General features: G+C 35.3%; 2 protein-coding genes and 1 pseudogene across 2 annotated transcripts; 2 read left to right on the top strand and 1 right to left on the bottom strand.

Annotated features, from left to right (window-relative positions):
- Nucleotides 1–15,829: 15,829 nt before the first annotated feature.
- On the bottom strand, nucleotides 15,830–16,320 carry LOC147277156 (auxin-induced protein 15A-like). Its single transcript, XM_086255192.1, has one exon. It carries the CDS (start codon nucleotides 16,267–16,269, stop codon nucleotides 15,982–15,984), a length of 288 nt encoding a protein of 95 aa, XP_086111318.1. The 5' UTR covers nucleotides 16,270–16,320; the 3' UTR covers nucleotides 15,830–15,981.
- Nucleotides 16,321–17,771: 1,451 nt separating this feature from the next.
- Nucleotides 17,772–18,359, top strand: LOC147277155 (auxin-induced protein 15A-like). Its single transcript, XM_086255191.1, has one exon. The coding sequence runs from the start codon at nucleotides 17,825–17,827 to the stop codon at nucleotides 18,122–18,124; it is 300 nt and encodes a 99-aa protein (XP_086111317.1). The 5' UTR covers nucleotides 17,772–17,824; the 3' UTR covers nucleotides 18,125–18,359.
- A 1,086-nt stretch (nucleotides 18,360–19,445) lies between these two features.
- LOC147277154 (auxin-responsive protein SAUR24 pseudogene) lies at nucleotides 19,446–20,129 on the top strand (annotated as a pseudogene).
- Nucleotides 20,130–22,704: the final 2,575 nt, after the last annotated feature.

Below are 22,704 nucleotides of genomic sequence, written 5' to 3'. Positions count from 1 at the left end.
CAGATTGGTCATCAGAGTGTGGGGCCAAACTATCCAATCATGGCTTAGCATATACACTTGCTATTTATAGCAAATTAGTAGGGGTGGGTTCGGTACGGTTACCGTACCGAAACACCCATACCGAATTCCGACCGATATGGGTCGGTAACCGATAATTTCGGTATCGGTCGGAGAGTGGCGGTATCGGTCGGAGAGCGGCGGTGCCGACTACAAATCCCAACAGCCTTTCCTCCCTCCCACACTCTGTACCAGCCAAGCCCACTCCTCCAAGATGAGGGATTGATAAGAGATTGACCAACCCATCCCCCTTACACCCCCAGCCCCAAACCCTAACCAACAACATCAATTAGAAAAAACGACGACGAAGACGAAGGCCCAAGATTCGAAGTCAGCGATCTGGACTGAGCCATTAGAGTTGATCAAGATGTTGTTTTGATGGCGATGACGCTGGGAGCCTCGGTCGAGGTCGACGATGGTGAAGTGGACGAGAACGCAGATGGCCTTGTAGACGATGGAGACGCTGCGATTGATTTCGTCATGGATGTGGAAGGCTTTTGGGTCCAGAGGGAATTGGGTCCGATTTCGTCTTGATGGAATTTCTGGGGGGAAAGGTATTTTGGGGAGAGGGAAATAGATGATAGTGGTGGTGGTGGTGGTGATGGTTGGAGTCTTGGAGATGATGAATTGATTGTGGTGGTGAGGGCTGTGGTCGCACACAGAAAGAAAAAGAAGGCGAAAAGAAGAGAAGAGAAGAGAAAAATGAAGAAGAAAAGAGTCACGGGTGGGAGGAGAGAGAAGAAGAAAAAGAAAAGAAAGAAAGAAGAAAAGGGGGGGGGGGGCACGTGGGTTAGGGGGAAAAGAAAAGAAAAAATAATAAAAATAAAGTTTTATTTTGTAAAGAATAAATAAGGTATTTTGGGGTTTCGTTTAGGGTTTGGATTTTGGGGTTTAGGGTTTAGGGTATTTTGGGGTTTCAAATTTCAATTGGGGTTTGGAGTTTTTTATTTTTATTACATATGTTTTTTATAATTTATAGTATATATTCAATAACTTAATAGTTTACATGTTTTTTAATTTATATCATCTTCTAAATCTTAGGGTATATGATATAGGTCATATACCTAATAGGGCCGTTAAGCTAAATAGCTAATATCATATACTAATAATAATATATTATACCATATTATACATTTATGATTGAGGTAATTACATAAATCATAAATAGTCCATAACTCCATAATCCATATTGATATTAATATATTATACCATATTTTACTATATTATATCATATTATACAATATACTAAATTACTAATATTATCATATTATACTATACTATACCATATTATACCATATTATATTATTATACTATATACTATATACCAAACTCCAAGTTACCAACTATGAATCTATGAATTATAAATTTATAGTATTAGACTATTAGGGTATAGAAATTAGTAATTTAGTATGAGATATCATATACATATACTATATAGGGTTTATAATTTAGTATAATATTAGGGTTTAGGGCTAAACCTTAGGGTATATGGTATAGGTCATATACCTAATAGGGCCGTTAGGCTAAATGGCTAATACCATATACTAATAACAATATATTATACCATATTATACATTTATGATTGAGGTAATTACATAAATCATAAATAGTCCATAACTCCATAGTTCATATTGATATTAATATATTATATCATATTATACCATATTTTACTATATTATATCATATTATACAATATACTAAATTACTAATATTATATCATATTGATATAAATTATAGAAAATTAGAAATGTATTATGTAAAATTATAAATTATATAGAAAGGTAATACTAAGTATTTTATATTTAGGGTATACTAATAATATAGTATAGAATTGTATAAAAATGAATTATTTTAATTATATTTTTTTAATATACGGTCGGTATCGGTATACCATCGGTACCGGGTTTTGTAAACCAATACCATTACCAAATTTATTGGTATTTTCGGTATCGGTACTTTTCGGTATTTTTCGGTATCGATTTCGGTATTTTTCGGTATTTCGGTATTTTTACCCAGCCCTACAAATTAGGCTCTATCTATATTTTTCAAGTTCCAATCCGAAATATTTTTTCAAGTGAGTTTACCCTTTTTCTATTTTCATTATATTGTTGAAATGGGTCGGATAACAGATGAGGATCGAGAAGGCCTCGAACCTTGAGAACATTTAACAAGAGCTATTGTAACAGAACTACCTTAATTGTAAGTTGATAAAAGGCTGTTTTTAGACAAGGCCTTGTTTTGTATACATTGGAAATTGGAATATGTCTTTATGTTCTATAATTTCTATTAATACATGGAGTTCGACTTTCCTCTTGAAATAGGCATCTAATTTAAAATTATTGGCAATGTGTAGAGATCGAGGTTTAGACCCTTATATATAACACATCTGAGCGACTGAGCCAAACACACATATAACTTAAACTGGATAACGTGGATAGCCACTCTCATACGATTGATAAAGAAATCTAGACATCCAATAATCAGTTGACAGTAGATGATCAAAGAGGCCAAAAACCTTTATAAAAAAACCCTCGTTTTATAAAGGTTTTGCACACCTTTTTTTTTTCTTTTTGCACACCCCACAAAAAAAAATTCTTGTGAAAAGTCTACTAAGCCCTTCCTCAGTTTGTCTCTGTTTCTCCTTCTCTCACCCAACACACCCCATCCCCGTACATACCCCCCCTCCTTTCTTCTTCTTCCCCCACCCTCACCCTCACCCTCACCCTCACCCTCACCCTTTATCTTCTAGTTCTTTTTCTTCTTCTTTCCCCCACATCGAGCCCCTCTCTCTCTCTCTCTCTCTCTCTCTCTCTCTTTCCTTCTCTCCTCCCTCCCCTTCTCTCTCTGGCTTTTCAACCCAGCCACCACACTCCTCTCTCTCTCTCTCTCTCTCTCTCTCTCTTTCTCTCTCTCTCTCTCTCTCTCTCTCTCTCCCTTTCTCTATTTCTCTCTGCAATCTGTCTGCAACCACACACCTCGGCAACAGGAACCCAGCCACCCGAACATAAAAAAAAAAAAATATATATATGCAGGTGGTTCGGTAGACCAACACCAAAACCGGTGACTTTGTTCGGTAGGTAACCGCCGAATAGAATATGATTGTTCGACGAGTACCTGCTGAATGGTTTCAGCACTGGTTCACCAAACTACCTGCAATTTTTGTTTTGTTTTCTTCTCCGGCGAGCTGGATAGGTTGGGTGGTTGGCGTGGTCTTGGCGGCTCTGCATGCATGTGTGTAGGTTAGGTGGGGGGAGGAGCGACGGAGGAGGTGGGCTGTGTATGGAAAGAGAGAGAGAAGAGAGAGAGGGAAGAAGAGAAAGGAAAAGAGAGATGGAGAGAGAGAAGGGAAAGGAATGGTTGAGCCAGCGACCTTGCCGGTGGTGGGGGTGGCTGAGGGAGGTGTTGGAGATAGGGTGTGTGTTGGTGGTTTTAAATGCAAAGTGTGTTGCCGGCGGTAGGGGTGGGGTGTGTGTTGTTTGAATGAGTTCGGTGGGGTGTGTATTGTTTGAATGGACTGGGTAGGGTGTGTAAGATAAATTTGGTAAGATTAATTAAGTTGAGGTATTTTAGTAATTGAGAGGGGTGTGTATGAGAAATTTTAATTGTGGGAGAATTATGAGGGTGTGAAGTGAGAAAAAGTAAGGAAATGGTGTGCAAAAAGAAAAAAAAAAGGTGTGCAAATAGCAGCCTTCTATTTTAACTTTATAATATAAAACAACACTCTACATGGCGCGGTGCATTTCTCATTTTCAAAAAAAAAAAAAAAAAAAAAAAAAAAACTTAACCAATATCTAGAAGACTAGAACCAGTGGCATATCCACTCATAGAGGTAGGGGGTTGGGCGACCCCCCAATGCCAACGACCCCTCCCCTTGAAACACCCTTCTCAGCTGCCATGACTTCCTCACGCCCATCAATTGTTTGATGAAATGCCCCCCTGAGCTGGCAAGCAGACCTTCTAGATTATGCAATTTTTTTTGTTCAGTTTAGCCTGGCCAAAACGACATTGTTTCGAGTCAGGCTTAATTTTTATTTTTAAGTATTATGCTCAAAACGGCATCCAAGAATTAGAAAAAATAAATTAAATAAAACAACATCCCATGCTTAACCAACCCGAGCCCGAGCCCGACCCCCATTTCTTTTCCCCCAACCCCCAATCCAATCACATCTCGCCGGAGAGTTGCTGCTTTACACCATGATCCTCCGAGTTAGAGATTCTGGATCTGACACTGTCTAGAACTATGCTTTCTAAGCCATGATTAATGGATAGTTTGGCACGAGTCGTGACCTATTAATTTGCAGTAAGCAGCTGCGGCCATTGCATGCCATATGGATATGGGCAATAACTTCAAACGCGCATGTATGTACTGTCAGTACTGTGTCTACTGACTAACTCTGCGTCTGCCATTTATGATTTTTATGATGCTTTTTATGATGAGTACAGCTTATAACTTTCCAACTCGATCACATGCCTTGCGGCTCGTTGCAGTTGCATGCTCTATTTATCTCTACCAAATACCTTTCCCAATTTTCTGATATCTTTTTCCTAATTGGATATGAACATAGTGTATGGATATGGCATGAATCCTTACTGAATTATTGGTTCTAAAGCAACCATATTTCATTCAACGGCTTTACAAATTTCATTCAAACTTGAAAATTTCTACAATCATTAATACTTTAATAATTGTGAACCTATAATAATGTGAACAAATTTGTAATATCACATTAGCAAACTATGTTATGATATTGTTATATACAATAATTTTTCTAACCAGTTACATAATATTGTTATGTGTAATTTTTCAAATGATTTTTGATTTTTTTAATTTTTTGTAAAGATTATTCTTGCATATAGACTTAAAAAATAGACAAGTTTCGATCATTGAATTACAATACAAAATATATGAATCCTACAAATCGTATCTCATCATATTTAAATTGAAGTATATAAAAAGAGTCTATATATATATATACTGAAAATAGCTGAATCGCCCACTGTTTTCCACAGATTGAAAGAAACCACCTGATTATCACATCAATGATAAATTTGCAGATGCATAAGAGTATGAGAGTCAGAAATCAAGACTGACAGTGAGTACATGTGCCATATATTGAAGTTATTGTTTGTGGAAAATAGTGGGAGTAGACTGATCATGAAATTTAAACTCATGATTTCTTTGACAAAAGGAAGATCGATGTCATTTATTAGATCAAATATCAGTTATTTTTTGTACACATTATTGATGTCATTGGCCAAAAATATTGTAGATATAATAATACGTGGCTGGTTAGAAAAATTATTGTATATAAGTATATAACAACATAACATAGTTTGCTGATGTGATATTACAAATTTATTCACATTATTATACATATAGTGACTAACAGTTAGTGTGAGAATATTGATGTGATATTACAAATTTATTCACATTATTATACATCTAGTGACTAACAGTTAGTGTGAGAATATCTAATGTGGCACAGTCACAACGTACAGCTAATGTGGCACGTACAGTCACAATAACTGTTAGTCACATGCCTAATTGTGAGAATAGACTTTTCATTTTGGATATGAGATATTCTCAACAAAATAAATTAAAGTGTGTATCCTAAGCCATGATTGAATAATTTGTAAGTGATAACCAATCTGAAGTAAGTAGCAGTTGCGGCTAAAGCCATAGATATGGGCAATGGCAATATATAACTTCAAATTGGCACATGTACTCACTGACAGTACTGACTTCTGACTCTCACTGTCAGTACTGCCACGCATTTTACGATTAATGTGATGAGTGCCAACTCACACGTCGATCACATGCACTACTTGCACGTTCCATCCCCCACCCCATCTTTCCCACTTTTCTGATTTTTAATTGGAAAAAATTTTCAAATAGGACATTTATTTTGGAATCAATTTTAGTTTAGGACACCAGTTTGAGTTTGTCTTAGTGTAAGACACATATTTAAGATTTATATTAGTTTGGGACAATCCGTCAACTCCGTTAATTTTTCCGTCCAAAAAAGGATAATTTGGTCATTTTATATTTTTAAAACAAATAAAAACAAAAAACTGGGGGGAAGGGTGCGACGCGGGCTGGGGGTGGGGAGTGTGACGAGGCGGGGGCTAGGGGGAGGGGGCGAACCAGGTTGAGTTGGGGAGAGAAAGACAGGGGTGGTTCTGGGTGGGGAAGAAGAAAGCGGGCGGGGGGGGGGGGGGCTGGTGCTGGGTGGGGGGTGAGACGGGGGCTGGGGCTGGGGGGGAGGGGGTGCGACAAGGGCTGGGGGTGGAGGGTGTGACGGGGCGGGGGCTAGGGGGAGGGGGGCGAACCAGGTTGGGGCTGGGTTGAATGAGGTGCGACAGGTGGTCGGGTAGGCTGGGGGTGGAAAGGGGAGAGAGAGAGAGAGAGAGAGAGAGAGAGAGAGAGAGAGAGAGAGAGAGAGAGAGAGAGAGAGAGAGAGAGAGGGGAGCTTGGGGTCGAGTCAGCAGGTAAGGCCTCCGCCGACGGGTAAGCTGTCGTCGACAATAGGCCGTGCAATCCAGATCTGCTGCATCTCAGTTTTTTTTGTTTTTTTTTTTTGTTATTAGTTTTAATCTATTTTAAATTAATTTTTAGTTTTAAACTTTTTAATTATTTTTTGGGTTTTTTTCATATTTAGTACCTAAACTTTGATCATTGTCTTAATGTGGTACCTAAACTTTTATTTGTCTCAATTGAGTACCTAAATTTTTATTTTGTGTCTAATAGGTACCAAAATGAATTTCTGTTAAAATTGTCAACAAAAATTAGGGGCAATATAGTCACTTCAAAAAATTTATATTTTAATTATAATTTTTTATATTTTTTGTTTGTTGTGTGTTTTTTTTAATAATTTTAAACATATAAAGAAAATAATTAAAATATACTTTGAGTATATTGCCCCTAACTTTTGTTGACAATTATAACAGAAATTCATTTTGGTACCTATTAGACACAAAATAAAAGTTTAGGTACTCAATTGGGACAAATAAAAGTTTAGGTACCACATTAAGACAAGGGTCAAAGTTTAGGTACTAAATATGAAATAAACCCTTATTTTTTTTTCCTCCAAAAAAAAAGTTTTGATTTTTTTAGGTAGTAATTAAGCTTTGTTTTTAATTTTTATTTGTTTTAAAAATATGAAATAACCAAATTATCTTTTTTTTAACGGAAAAGTTAACGGAGTTGACGGGTTGTCCTAAACTAACATAAATCCTAAATATGTGTCCTACATTAAGACAAACTCAAACTGGTGTCCTAAACTAAGATTGACCCCAAAATAAGTGTCCTATTTGAAAATTTTTCTCTTTTTAATTTTCTTTATTGGATAATAACAACATGGTCGATCAGTTCATGAATATATAACACGTAAATTTGAAGAAATTGAAATATTTAACCTTAAATTAATTAGTAACTTTTAATACATTTTTTTGTATGAGTCATTTAAGTTAAATATGTAAATAACTCTTTAGATGATGCAAGAGCATGTGTGGTCCTTTAGTCAATTTCACGGTCAACACCACTTTGATATCATACAAAAATTAAAACATCCAATACAAAAATTAGAGCATATGCGAAATCTTAACATTCTACTCTGAAAGGCTTTGTTTTCTCAATATATGCACCTCAATAATATTTGATGACTTTTTGTTTAAGGCAGCCACTCTTTGAGCCAATGATATGCCAACAATTAACATCTCCAATTAATTACAAAATATTGGAGAATCAGGCGGTTTCAGGTTTCTTTGTTTTCTCTGTGGAAAACAGTGGGCGAGAGAGAGAGAGAGAGAGAGAGAGAGAGAGAGAGAGAGAGAGAGAGAGAGAGAGAGAGAGAGAGAGCTATTTTTGGTATATACAATAATGCGGGACCTTCATTGCCACAATTTAACAGATTCAATTAATGATGTGTACAGGACAAAGTACGTACAAGTTGGACTTCCTCCTCTATATAAAACACACATAAACCAAGTCTCAGAGAAACCTCTCAATTTCACAAATTGTATCATTTCATTAATTTGAACAAGAGCAAGTTAACTACTAGCTCCAAATGGGCATTCGTGTAACCAACATAGTTCTTCTAGCCAAGAAAACTATTTGGAGACATAGAAGCAGCAATTCTCAATATTCCAAAAAGCATCAACTCTCAAATCCACCATCACCAACATATATCAATAATATTGGATGTTCCAAAAGGTTATTTTGCGCGCGGTTTATGTCGGAGAGGAAGATCAGAAGAAGAAGCGATTTGTGATTCTGATATGGTACTTGAACCACCCTTCATTCCAAGCCTTGCATGTTGAGGCAGGCTGCTGAAGAGTTTGGTTTTGATTATCATGAAGTGGGTGGCCTAAGAATTCCTTGCAGTGAAAGGCAGTTTATTGACCTCACTTTCTGTTTAAATAGATAAAATTCTGAGACTAGCTTAGCTACAATGTTATTCTAGTCTTTCTTACATAGTTCATAGTTATGTAAATATATGCTTGGTTGAAGAATATCCAATCCCATATATATTTAAATATTTTGGGTTTCATATAGGGGTGACAAATTTTGACACGACACGATAACACGATGCAGTTAGCTGTTGGAATTTCTAGATATGCATACAAAAGGGACTGACCTTGTGAAGCCATCTCAACACACACGACAAAAGAATAGCTGCAGCAAAAGTGTTTGTAGGTAAACCTTGATCAGCCTAAGTCTTCCTCTCTCTCTGTATCTCTCTATGCACTCCTAATATGGGGTAGGAATAATTGTGCTTAATTGGTACATGAGAGAGGGGACCTAAGCCTTATATTTATAGGTGAAAACCTCTAGATTCCTTGCCCATAAAGGAATTCTCGATGCTATCCTAATCACCTCCTGATTTTCATGACCTTATAGTATAGGTATTCCATATAGAATAAAACTTCAACTTCACCAAAACATATCCGGTTGTCTAAATTGATTTCTATCTTGTATTCTTAGTTAATTAGGTGTTTAAATAGGATGCAAACTCAATTAGGTTCTTACATTCTCCCACTTGAGTGCCACACCTATTTAAAAACCCTTCTTCACAACCAAAAATCAATTTCCTTATGTGCACAATTAAGAAAACAATTTAGACAATACCTATTTCAAACTCAGCATTGATCACCACATACTTATAGAGTTACAGACATGATTTCCAATAAACATGGTATCATCCACCTATAACCACCATAAGTAATGACAACCACACAGAGTACCAACAAGCCATGAACAAAATCATATGACATGTGAGCTAAAATGTGAAGTATTTCACTTGTCATACAAATGGTCCTCCTTATGATCCCAATGTGATCTATCCTTAATGCTTAATGAAAAGCCCTTATGTTGACAAGAACATCTTTATTATGTTGCATGATAAACAGAAAATTTTAAAAACCTGAAATTTAATCCATTAATAAGCTTGAAAGAAAATATAACACTCCTTAACTTTAATGCATATCCATGAATCACCAACAAATAACTTAATCAAAAATAGAAAATTAAAAGCTAAATAACTCCCACTGAATTAGGGCATCTTTAAAACTGGATAGTACCCCATGTTGGTGACATGCTCCTAGAAAACTGAATTAGCTAGGGACAACTTTATTCGATAGGTACTATATCCCAAGAATTCCTTATAGATAGGTACAAGAAAAAACAAAGTACCAAAACAAATAAGAATCCTAGCTCAATGGAAGCATAATTCATAGTAGAAGAGTTCATGACTGAATATATAAGCACACCAAAACAATGTAATCATAGAAAACTTTGTGCATTAAAAAACCAAGAACACATGATATTTTATATTATGTAGTACTGTGAGAAAATCAACTCAAGCTCCCACAGATCGGTCCTACCTTTATGGTTCTTTTATGAACCCCTTTAATGCTTCTTTAAGAAGCATTTAAGTTTAATCAAAATAAGCAACTTAATAGTCATGATAACACCTTATATATGACAGAACATCAATATATGTAAATATTCTAAAAATGCTGGAACTCCTACATTTCTGTCCAAAACCTTCCTTATGCGTGCGTCAAATTGAAGCCCTTACATCTTTATTATAAAGACATAAAAACAATAAGATTCAACTTAAATAATACAATGATTTTCAAGATATTCCTAAATTTCTGTCAGTCATGTATATGTGAAAAGATCACAAGATCACAAGATCTCCCCGTAGGTGCATAAAACAAAACTTTGCTCTTTGTTCCTTATCAACTAAACTTACTACATTCATCATTAGTGGTATAAATCTTCCCCCGAATGTAGAGAAGTTTAATTGTTCACACAAAACTGTAGAAATTTATGTATTTGTTTAAACTGTAGTAAACCGAATACATTCATTAGTGTTAAGAAATTAGGAACTGTAGACAGAATACAAAGAAAATTAAAAACCGTCTTTCTTGAAACTATAATTTATTCGGCCAAGTAATTAACACCAATCAATCAATAAAAGCTTTACAACTCATCAAAGCCAAAATCTGTAAATTAAAGAAATAGCCACTTCTATATAGTGGACAGAAAACCTACAAAGCTCTAATTTTCTGTTCTAGTGTACAAATTTAATATATAACTAACTAAATAAAAGCATCAAATCAAATTCATATCCTCCATCATCAAAATTGCATTATACAGTGACTTTAAGCATCAAACAAATTGATATGGTAGCACCACTGTCAAGCCACCAAGATTCACTAGCATTATGCTTCCAACAAAATATATATAAATAGCACATATGCATGACTTTAAGCATATATACATACTTAGTGAAAACCCTTACGATTGATTCAAAATAAATGAAATAAAATAATTTAGAAATGGAAAATTATGAGAGTTCTCAACCAGCTAAGTCATGATAAAAAAAAGACTATAAAGTAATCTTAAATCTCGCTTTCCACTTCTTAAAAATTCCTGCCAGTCAAGGGTTCAATGGAATATGCAACATGATCAATCTAGCTTTAACCCCAATAATCTTTATGCATGAAAGATACTCATCTGTGGACAGAATATCAACATGCCCTTCGTTTCTTTCACAAGACTAAAAGCATGAACTTAACATGATAATCTTTTATCAAACCCTTATCATCTGTGGACAGAAAAGAGCCAATTGATATTCATATAAGTTAATGTAATATCTTGTTCCATCATAAGTGACATCCAATTAGGGTTCACACCTGTAGGCAGAAAACTCTAATTGACGGTGCCTTATGATGCAATTATGTCACTGTTACCTTGAATTGATAAACAATACCTAATTTATGATTATCTGTGGACTAAACAATAGATTAGATATTCCATATCAAAATGTGACATTCTTATTGTTCATAATTTCTTTATGCAGAATTTAATATATTCATGCTTTATGAAAAAAGGAAGAACATGTGCAGTACATGTACAAACTTGCAGTTTATACCATTACCCATATTCAATCACCGAAATATTTAAACACAAATAGTTAAAGGCTTCTTATTTCCTTATTGGTCATAATTTTCCTTGGCATGCAAACATGTTTCTATAAAAGCAGTAGATTAATTTAGCCTAGCAAAGCATAGAAACAACAAGAAAAATTTCGTGCAAGCAAGCTTCAAATTTTAGATCTTTAGATGCATGAGAGTTCAGATGTGATAAAGAAATAGACAATATGAACTAATGTGTTAGTCTTTTATCAAAAAAAATTTCATCTGTGGACAGAAAAGATTCGGATATGCACATCAGTTTATATGTCATCTCTTCCATCATGAGATATGTTTCAATTGAATTCACACTTACGAGCAGGAAATTCAATTGATAGTCTCTCATGATACAATTTTGTCAGTTTCACTTTGAATTGATTAACAATAATTGATTAATGATTGTCTGTGGACTAATCATGAAATAATTACCATTAATCAAAGCCTGAAATCCTTACAAGATATTCTCTTTTTGCGGAATTTTAGTTATACTAATGTATAAGAGGAAGATCATACAATATAATAGGTTCTTTAAGCAATTATCTTTATATGTAAGAAAACATGTTAAGGCAGCGAATTTAAAAGGATATGTTCTTACAATGAAACTCTTACAGTGAAACTTGATTGCTTTAAGTGTGACTGATATGATTTAAATATACTGATATGCAAACATATAAATGGCACAACCATGAATTTCAAAATTAACTTTATCCCATAATCAAGAAATTCACAGCATGTGTTCAAAGGCATATCAGTTTCAGCAATTACAACAATGGGACAGAGTGCTTGGACAGAAAATAAACCTATATGCACCTAATTCTTTAGTTTGTATTGAGATTACACCTGTGGGGCAAGAGAAACAACAATACCCTTAAATTCCTTATCATATCACAGACTTTAAAAACAGAATTTAGAGATTTCCTACACCTGTATGGCAAGAAGGAAATATCTACCATATGTTATTAGAATAATGCAACAAGTTGAGCTAGTCCATAATAAAAATTAACTAGCAACAATGAATTTAAATTTTCTCCAATCAACATGCACACAAGAAAAACATACCTTTGTGCGTTTGGTTCCTGCAAACTTGTTAGAGTTGAAAAGCAAGTAAGAGTAATCTGACTCTAACCCATAATTGAGAATTTAAGCAAGAATAGAAATTCGAAAATTTTCAACAAAACCGAGAAAATCAAACAAAATTGGAGATCCCAGAGTCGATATTGTTTAGTTAGCTTTACGAATTGAGCATTAAAAACAAACAATCAACCAATTTCGAAATTTTCCCAAAAATTCCCAAATTTTTTGAAAATTATCATCGATTCTTAGCATGAATTGGTATGAATTAAACACAACATCTATGAATAATCTGTAGCAAAACTCAATCTTAATTTCAACAAAATCACATACAAAATCGATTTTAATCCTTGAACCCGAAAAAAAAAAAAAAAAAACCTCAATTTTCGAAATCAAACATGTTTTAATTCGAATAAACCTTGAAGTAAACAAGCATACCTTAATCGAAATCATGAGATAATCATTATTGAACAAAAACTAACTTCTTTATGAGATATTTCTTGTTGGGGAATTCTTTTATCATACATAGAGGAAAATCAACACATAAAGGCAGATATAAAGCCTATACTGCTTGTAACGTGTGAATAAACAATCACATATTATATATATGTATATATATATATTAGTGACAACTTGTGTAAACAAAACAATCAGAAAGATAGCTTTTTTTTTTTTTTTTTTTTAATCAACTTGTGAGTTAACAATCATGTAGTTTATAAACAACTATATATGTGGTGGCACTGGCAGTCATCAAAGTCAAAAGGAACAAATAGTGCAAATTGTCTTAGCATGCATATATGTTTCGTTAGTTAAAAACAACCAAAATTTGCAGGCAGATTTCTCTAGTAAAGTAACCAAAAATTTATGCACACAGACTTCACAAAATAGACCTTAAGATGCATAGAACCTAAAGCTCTGATACCACATGTTGGAATTTCTAGATATGCATACAAAAGGGACTGACCTTGTGAAGCCATCTCAACACACACGACAAAAGAATAGCTGCAGCAAAAGTGTTTGTAGGTAAACCTTGATCAGCCTAAGTCTTCCTCTCTCTCTGTATCTCTCTATGCACTCCTAATATGGGGTAGGAATAATTGTGCTTAATTGGTACATGAGAGAGGGGACCTAAGCCTTATATTTATAGGTGAAAACCTCTAGATTCCTTGCCCATAAAGGAATTCTCGATGCTATCCTAATCACCTCCTGATTTTCATGACCTTATAGTATAGGTATTCCATATAGAATAAAACTTCAACTTCACCAAAACATATCCGGTTGTCTAAATTGATTTCTATCTTGTATTCTTAGTTAATTAGGTGTTTAAATAGGATGCAAACTCAATTAGGTTCTTACATTCTCCCACTTGAGTGCCACACCTATTTAAAAACCCTTCTTCACAACCAAAAATCAATTTCCTTATGTGCACAATTAAGAAAACAATTTAGACAATACCTATTTCAAACTCAGCATTGATCACCACATACTTATAGAGTTACAGACATGATTTCCAATAAACATGGTATCATCCACCTATAACCACCATAAGTAATGACAACCACACAGAGTACCAACAAGCCATGAACAAAATCATATGACATGTGAGCTAAAATGTGAAGTATTTCACTTGTCATACAAATGGTCCTCCTTATGATCCCAATGTGATCTATCCTTAATGCTTAATGAAAAGCCCTTATGTTGACAAGAACATCTTTATTATGTTGCATGATAAACAGAAATTTAGACAGCCGATGATAAGGGTTTGATAAAAGATTATCATGTTAAGTTCATGCTTTTAGTCTTGTGAAAGAAACGAAGGGCATGTTGATATTCTGTCCACAGATGAGTATCTTTCATGCATAAAGATTATTGGGGTTAAAGCTAGATTGATCATGTTGCATATTCCATTGAACCCTTGACTGGCAGGAATTTTTAAGAAGTGGAAAGCGAGATTTAAGATTACTTTATAGTCTTTTTTTTATCATGACTTAGCTGGTTGAGAACTCTCATAATTTTCCATTTCTAAATTATTTTATCTTGTATTCTTAGTTAATTAGGTGTTTAAATAGGATGCAAACTCAATTAGGTTCTTACATTAGCGAGTTTGGATTGAGATAGTTCAAACAGCCCCTATCTTCAGCCCTCTTTCTTACATAGTTCATAGTTATGTAAATATATGCTTGGTTGAAGAATATCCAATCCCATATATATTTAAATATTTTGGGTTTCATATAGGGGTGACAAATTTTGACACGACACGATAACACGATGCAGTTAGCGAGTTTGGGTTGAGATAGTTCAAACAGCCCCTATCTTCAGTCCTCTTTATACCAAAAACAGTGAGCGGAGATTTATGGCTCTAGTGGTTGAGGGAGTATTTGCCTCTACGTCAATGCCGGAGTCCGTATCCTCCCTCCTCGTTTGGCCTTCCCTTGTAACTCAAAAAAAAAAAAAAAAAAAAAAAAAACAGTGAGATGAAAAACACAGAATGAGTGAGAGGGAAATTCTTTACACATGTAAAAACTTCATAAAATTGGCACAAAGAATTCCCGTATAAAATCTTGTTCGGACCAGTTGTGGGTGCGAGAATCACCCATCAAAACATTTCATTACATAATTATAACCAAAAAAAAAAACATTTAAGAGGCGAGGGCATTAGCCCCAGATGACAGGAAGTAGCCAAACACCTATCTTAGGATGCCGTGGTACGTGGAGTGGAGTTGGACTCCACCGCAAGTCAATATAACAAGGATTTTCCTTTTTCTCATTGACAACTACAATCATGTTCCAAGCCAATCTAAGTTATCCTTGCTAATTCGAGATGCTAATGGTCTTCGGTATGTCTGGGAACCAATGGTTTTTATAATTCTAAAGAGAAAGAAGAATTGAAAATGGTTTTTCAAAGGACTTGAAAACAGAGAACATGCACTTTTATGCTTGGGACTGATCGATAAGATTTGTGTTGCTCCTAAACTCTTTTGTGTATGTATGCATTGCTTGGCTACCAAAAGATTATAAATTAATAAGAAAATGAAAGATGGACGAAAAAAGTAAGCAATTCAATTAAAAGGAACATATTATATTCCAATTTTTTCTTTGCAGAACAACTAATTAAATATATGAGTAATTGGCTGTCATAAACAATCCTCTGCTATCTTTAACATTCAAATTTACGCAGTATTATCGTTTTTCGAAATGGTGTTAGCGAGTTCAAGTCCGCTGGGCCGGCCATTTTCTCCTCAGCTCACGAGCGATTTGAAGACTTGAAATTGTAGCTCCTCCTTTAGCCACAGGTACCAACTACCAACTACGTACTGCAGCCACTTACTGGTTTCAAAATTGTGTGCATATATATGAATTATGAGTCTCCGCTCACACGCCAAAGCGCGAGGTAAGATCAAGGAAGGTATCTTCACTGCAGGGGATTGTGATACCCCCCATTGGATGATCATATCCAAATTCTTCTTCAGCTCGACTTAACAAATCTTGGAATGAAGGTTGGTTCAAGTATGATACCGGGATAACAAACCGCTTCTTGTGGCCCTGCTCCCCAACATAGACTGCAAAATAGCCTTTAGGGACATCTAAGGCCTTTGAAGAAGATAGAGACTGAAAGAGATTTTTCTTGGCACGGACGATACCAGGCAACCGGAAACCCATGGTTTTGAAAGTTCTCAAAAATTAGACCAGCAAAGAATTTGAAATAAATTGTGAAACGAATTAAGCTTTGATAGGCTTGGGAGTGAGAAGGCTTGTGTTGCTTTGCTTCTCGATCTGACCATGTGTATATATTTATAGATAAAGTGGTATATGTTGAAAGCTAGCCATCATCTGTTACATAAAATTAATGATTGGTGATTAGGCAATTAGATGGACCCTAGTGAAAGACATTAGCTCATGCTATATCACATGAATTTGTCTTACAACTAATCAAGAAAAACTCATTAATTAGTCAATGTCCTTAACCAAGAAACATCTTGTCCTACCTCTCTTAATAGCTTCAGAGACCTACACAAGTAATTAAAACTCAGATACATCATGTTCTTGAATTTTAGGTCCAAATTGAAGAGAACCACAACCTAAAAGTTGTTAGCTTATGTGTCATGATCATTAGTGGTGCTTCACAAACTATATTGCTGTGAATTATTGGAGCCATATATGAATTTGAAGGGTGTGGTAGCCAAATTGGGAGCACATAACCAACCAGCATGTGGTGTTGTTCTGTGGCAGATGATCAGTCGCAGCAAGTAATCCCGGGTTTAAAAAACTTCACCAAATTGATGAGTCGATCAATCCCAGCAAGCAATCCCATATGTTACATGCATGATTAGAAAATTATAATCATTTAATCAGATAGAGGCTTATCCTCTAAATAGAATTTCATCCACAAATTAGTATTTTGTCAACTTGGTCTTTTGAATTGCTGACCACAGGAGAAAATGCTTTGTCTCAGTTTGTCTTAATCTGATAGAGGCTTATCCTCTAAATAGGATTTATTGCATTTGAGTTTTCAAATAGCTTGTCTCAGCATGTTTCTTTGTTATATATGGACCAATAACTCATGAGTTGGAAGACAAATCCATGTGATTTTCAAACAGCTAATGTCTCTCACTTTGGTCCATCGATCTTGGGGCCTCACTCTAACTTGAATAGATTTTCTGGAGAACCCTTTTATTATACCTAACCAAACCAAGTCCTCAAATTTTATCTCAAGCATGTTTCTAATCTTATAGGCCTTTCTTTCTTGGTTTTAATATCCACACATTCTCTAATCTTATATTGTATTTTAGTTTTAATTACTTGTTATTCTTGCTTGTAGGGCATTGTGTTTCTTTGGTCATATATTGACTCGGAGTTTTTCTTGATTAGTTGGAAGACAAGTCCCTGTGTTTTTCCTTGAGTTTTAATTACTTGTTATTCTTGCTTGTAGGGCATTGTGTTTCTTTGGTCATAAATTGACTCGGAGTTTTTCTTGATTAGTTGGAAGACAAGTCCATGTGATTTTCCTTGAGCTATTGTAGTCTCTCAACTGGGTCCATCCCAGTGCTTCATCATTAATCATTTTTTTGTAAGAGAGAACTTTCAACATACCACTCTATCTATATATACACATACATGATCATTAGATATGAGCAAAGCAACAACCTTCTCTGTTTCACAATTCATTTGAAATCTACTTAATTTGTTGGTCTTCTCATTCAGAAATTTAGACACAATGGGTTTTCGGTTGCCTGGTATTGTACATATTAAGAAAAATCTTTTCCAGACTCTGTCTACTCCAAACCAAGTGTCTTCAAAGGCCTTAGATGTCCCTAAAGGCTATTTTGCAGTCTATGTAGGGGAGGACCAAAAGAAGCGGTTTGTAATTCCGGTATCATATTTGAACCATCCTTCATTCCATGAGTTGTTAAGTCGAGCTGAAGAAGAATTTGGGTATGATCATCCAATGGGTGGTATCACAATCCCCTGCAGTGAAGATGTCTTCCTTGATTTCACCTCTCGCTTTAATGTATGAGTGGAGCCTAACATTTTTCATTATTTTGACACCAGTGGACTTAGCTAATTCTGGCTGAATTGGAGGGGCTTGGATGCCTTTGATATTTTACGGGCTACAACTTCAAACCGCTTGTGAGCTGTGGACAAAATCGCCAGCCCAGCGGCCTGACTTTGCTTCATAACACCATTTTTCAGGAACCATATGTACTGCTTTAATTTGAATTAGAAAGATAGCAAGATTATTTATTGTCAACCCCATGAATTAGAATATATTACCTTCCCTTTAATCGAATTGCTCATACTTCTTTGATTCATTTTTCATTTCAATATTATTGTGCTGATCTAAACAAAGGTGATGACTTAAGAAAATATCCAACTGCATGGTTAAGTCTCTAATAGTAATGACTATCTGAATTCACCATGAATAATATTCATTGACTTAGTGAAGTTGCAAAGTTTTGGGACACATCGTTTTTAATCATAATAAATATAAAATACAAATAAACGAGTGAGAGCTGTGAGAACGCGGAGTGTGTTGTTCCAAATAGAAAAATTATTATTTTGTGTAAGTGCTACTTTATAAAGATCTCCCTCCTATTGCCAATAAGATTTGAAATGAATGACTAGATTCCTTCAAGGGGAAGTTTCAGGTGTGAGATTTCATCTCAAAAGGTAGATCAGATCTGTAAAATTGCCATTAATATGTGCTTGTCAAGATATGACATATGGCATCACAAGCTTGTCCCTCAATAAAATTAGATAGACACCTTACCTATCCACAACTAGGCAAATTCATCGAATTCATGGCAAATTTATTTTGCTTTTTAGCTAATAGGGGGTCCATCACTGCCAAATTCCTGATGCTGATTCGGAAGACAACCAATGTGATCCTTCAAATGCTTATGTGTACTCCTAACTTACCCAACCCCACCATATAGCACATATTCACTGCACATTTCATGGACTTTCCAATCTATATATCTACCTTTCACACATATAAGCTGGTCCATCAAGTTGTTATATCAGACATGATTGGGTTTAAAACAATATATCCAACAAATATATTGTCTCAATCACTGCCCAAACAGAAGCATGTGATCCTTCAAATGCTGATGTCTCCCCAGTCCCCACCAAATAGCCTCTACATCAGTCACTGCACATTTCAGGGATTTTCCAATCTACTTTTCATCTATATATATATATATATATATATGAAAACATTACTGCAAAGCCAACTCAAGTTCCCACATTTTCCACTAGAAACATCTTCTCTTTTTCTCCTAATTCAGTTCTGAACTTCAACCTCTAAATTAATAAAGCAATAATCTAATTAGACAGAGATGTCGATTCGATTTCCTGCTATTTTGCATGCCAAGAAGATCCTCGGTCAGTCTGGTTTGAGAGGTAAACAAGCAGAAATGATGTCAAAAAATGTTCCCAAAGGCTTCCTTGCAGTCTACGTTGGAGAGGAGCAAAAGAGGCGGTTTCTGGTACCAATAACATACCTGAATGAGCCTTCATTTCAAGAACTGCTCCGCACGGCTGAAGAAGAGTTTGGATTTCATCATCCAATGGGCGGTCTTACAATTCCCTGCAGAGAAGACATCTTCGTTGATCTCACTGCTCGCTTAGGCTGATCAACACGACACTAAAATATATCATTGAGCAAAGACGAATTTGCAAATTCATACACATTTCTTTCACCTCAAGCAAACGAGAGAAGGTAGCAATTTTCTAGCCAATTGGGGAAAGTCAAAAGTTGTACTGCCATATCGATCTCAAAAGAAACTATGAGAGTCATCAGATTCTCAGGATGTGCAGGAGCTGCTGATGGCTTGAAGAGGCCACAAAAGCTTGGAAAGGCAACATCACAATATATCTGCATTGAAGAGACGCCAACAAGCCTGCTCATATGCTTCCCATTTGGACTTCAAGCATCATTCTCTTGAAGACAGAAAGAAGCCTCTTTGATCTCTGTAATTTGAATTTTAAAAATCAGAGAGATCAATGTTATACATGATGATCGACGGCTATGTCGCTGGACATGAACTGATTGACACAATATGACAATAGCTTGTCTTTTTCACTTTGAATACAAGAATTATTACTCCCTTACTAGTAAATTTTTTGAAGAAGATATATAAAAAGTTCAGTTTTTTCTTCTCTTTAATTAGTTGATTTGGTTGTGTTCAGTTTAAAAAAAATGCTTAATTTCACTTTTGGTTTCTATAGTTTCAATTGTTCAGATTTGTACGCGGTTATATACTTTACAAATTGTTGCAATTTAAAGACACATTGTGAGAATGTGAAGTGTTACTCTACATCATGAAAATGTATAACCTTATATAATAACTTATAAGAGTTTGAGCTACTCTTCTCATTGCCAATTGGTTTTGAGATGAATGCCTATCCTTAACTCGTTTACATAACTATATTGTTACGCAGTCTTGATATAAGCTAAATAACCCAAAAAATGAAACTGTTTAATTTGTATGGATTGATGTATGAGCTCTCCTCTTTTTCTTAGACTGATCGATACGTCAACGACCTTATTAATTTGGACGATTTGAGTTGTAAGCAAGATCAGCTGTTTAAGTCTACCAATAGGCAATAGCTAAATATTCAGTCCAGGCTCTCAGTAGCAATATTTCAGTAAATAAACAACTGATCGAGGTGAATATTTGGATCCATCATAGGAGTCTGGCCGGTAGCAATAACGTACTGAATGAGCGTTCATTTCAAGAATTGCTCCACATGGCTGAAGAAAATCGATAGAGTTTGGATCTTATCATCCAATATATGGGTGATCTTAAGTACAATTAATTCCATGCAGAGAAATATACTTGTACCCTTTTGGCTCAAGAAAATGGTGAACTTTATATTATACCAGGGATTGCTTGCGGCAATTGATCTACCATACATGCAGAAGTAACAGAACAACACCATACTTTTTGTAAAAGGGAGTTGGTTGTTGACTAATAAAATTAAATTAAGAGAAGTTTTCTTAATTGTTCCTATTTTTCTGATATTTCATTGAATTATCGGATTGGTAGATGCCCTGGAACATCAAGACGTCCACCACATGCTTCACCACTCTATGATAACCCTAGCCACTTCTCTTCATGCCAACTCTAATCTTAAGGCGGGCCAGCCTGACCACTATGACGGCCCAGGTACTGCAATTGGGAGTGGAGATAATTGTGCCAACCGGCTGGATATACACGTGTAGGGCAGGCCCACCCACTTGTGATGCTGTGATAGGCCGGGCTTCACGCCAACCCATCATACTCTTTTTAATCAATTTTGAGATGATGCATAGCCTAATTCCCAAGGCCAGTCTTTGATTGAAAAAAAATAAAAAAAAAGTTCCCAAGGCCGGTCAAAACTCATCTTAGCAACATGGTGCTGAGGTGTCCTACTTTGTCTGTCCAAATCATCTTTCAACCTCACATCTGGATGCCACGTAATTTTATGGCTCAAACAATTAAGTTATCAACTTGTTTGTCTTAAAACATCTCCAACCTTTCTCTAAACATTTCTCCAAATTTAAATTTAGAGGAAAATAATATAAAAAACAGCTCCAACCATTTCTTAAAATTTTCCCAAATTGCACATTTTTTTAAATTTTTTCCCAAATCAAGTTGAATTGATGGAGCTCCTCAAACTTTCCTCAAAGTTATAGACAGATTTTAGACTAGAAACCCAAACAAAAAAAAGAGTTAGGAAAAATTTCAATTTTAATATTGGAGAGCCCTTCCCCAAATTAATCTAACTTTTTTTCCTAACTTATCCTCAAATTGGAGAAAAATATAAAAAAATGACTAAAGATGCTCTTCAAGTTGGACAAAAACATATGTCAAACTAATGGTCTATTTTTCTGGACATATCAACCTCCCCAGTCAAAACAATTGTCCCAAATGAAGCTTTATGTAATTCCCTTTAGTCGTCTATTGGTATGGGAGGAACTTCGATCAATAGGCTGGACCTTAATTTAAGGTTTGATCACCCTTAATTTATGGTATGGGTGCAATTTCTCTCATTTCCTGATAGATTTGACACGATGTATTCCATTGTCGTTCTCTTCACCTTCACAACATGCAGTGCGGTTGGAGTTGTTCAGATTCTTTTCTCAAAGGATACTCTTCTCTAAAATCATAGTCAAAAGCTAACTTGATGCTTGTAATTATATATAGAGGGCTTGTGTGTGATCAGTGAATGTGTGTTGCAGTTCTAAGATTGAAAGCCGATGAATGAAGCGCAAGGCTTGAACATAGGAAAGCGGAAGGCCTAGGGTGAGTAAGGTAACAACAGTGTTGATCGAGTGTGGGAAAATATTATTTAAGATTTAATAAGTAGTGCAAAAATAAGGTGTGTGGAAAAATAGAAAAAAAGGTGAGAAAACCAGCACTAAATAGTCTCTCTCTCTCTCTCTCTCTCTCTCTCTATATATATATATATATATATTAACGGCTTTTAGCAATAGGCCCTAGAATTCAATTACATCACAAAGGGGCCTCCTCTCATGATCGAGGACCTAGATTGCCAGGATTTGGTCTGAACATAGATACTATATGGTGATAAATAATGCCTATTCTATAC

The sequence above is a fragment of the Dryas octopetala genome, chromosome 8 (genome assembly GCF_963921425.1).
Source record: "Dryas octopetala chromosome 8, drDryOcto1.1, whole genome shotgun sequence".
NCBI classification, from domain to species: domain Eukaryota; kingdom Viridiplantae; phylum Streptophyta; class Magnoliopsida; order Rosales; family Rosaceae; genus Dryas; species Dryas octopetala.
This window is presented reverse-complemented; position numbering and strand designations above follow the sequence as displayed.

Bases quoted from the DNA above. Each gene is read 5' to 3' on its own strand.
- LOC147277156 (XM_086255192.1), bottom strand. From the start codon at position 16,269: ATGGGTTTCCGGTTGCCTGGTATCGTCCGTGCCAAGAAAAATCTCTTT.
- LOC147277155 (XM_086255191.1), top strand. From the start codon at position 17,825: ATGGGTTTTCGGTTGCCTGGTATTGTACATATTAAGAAAAATCTTTTC.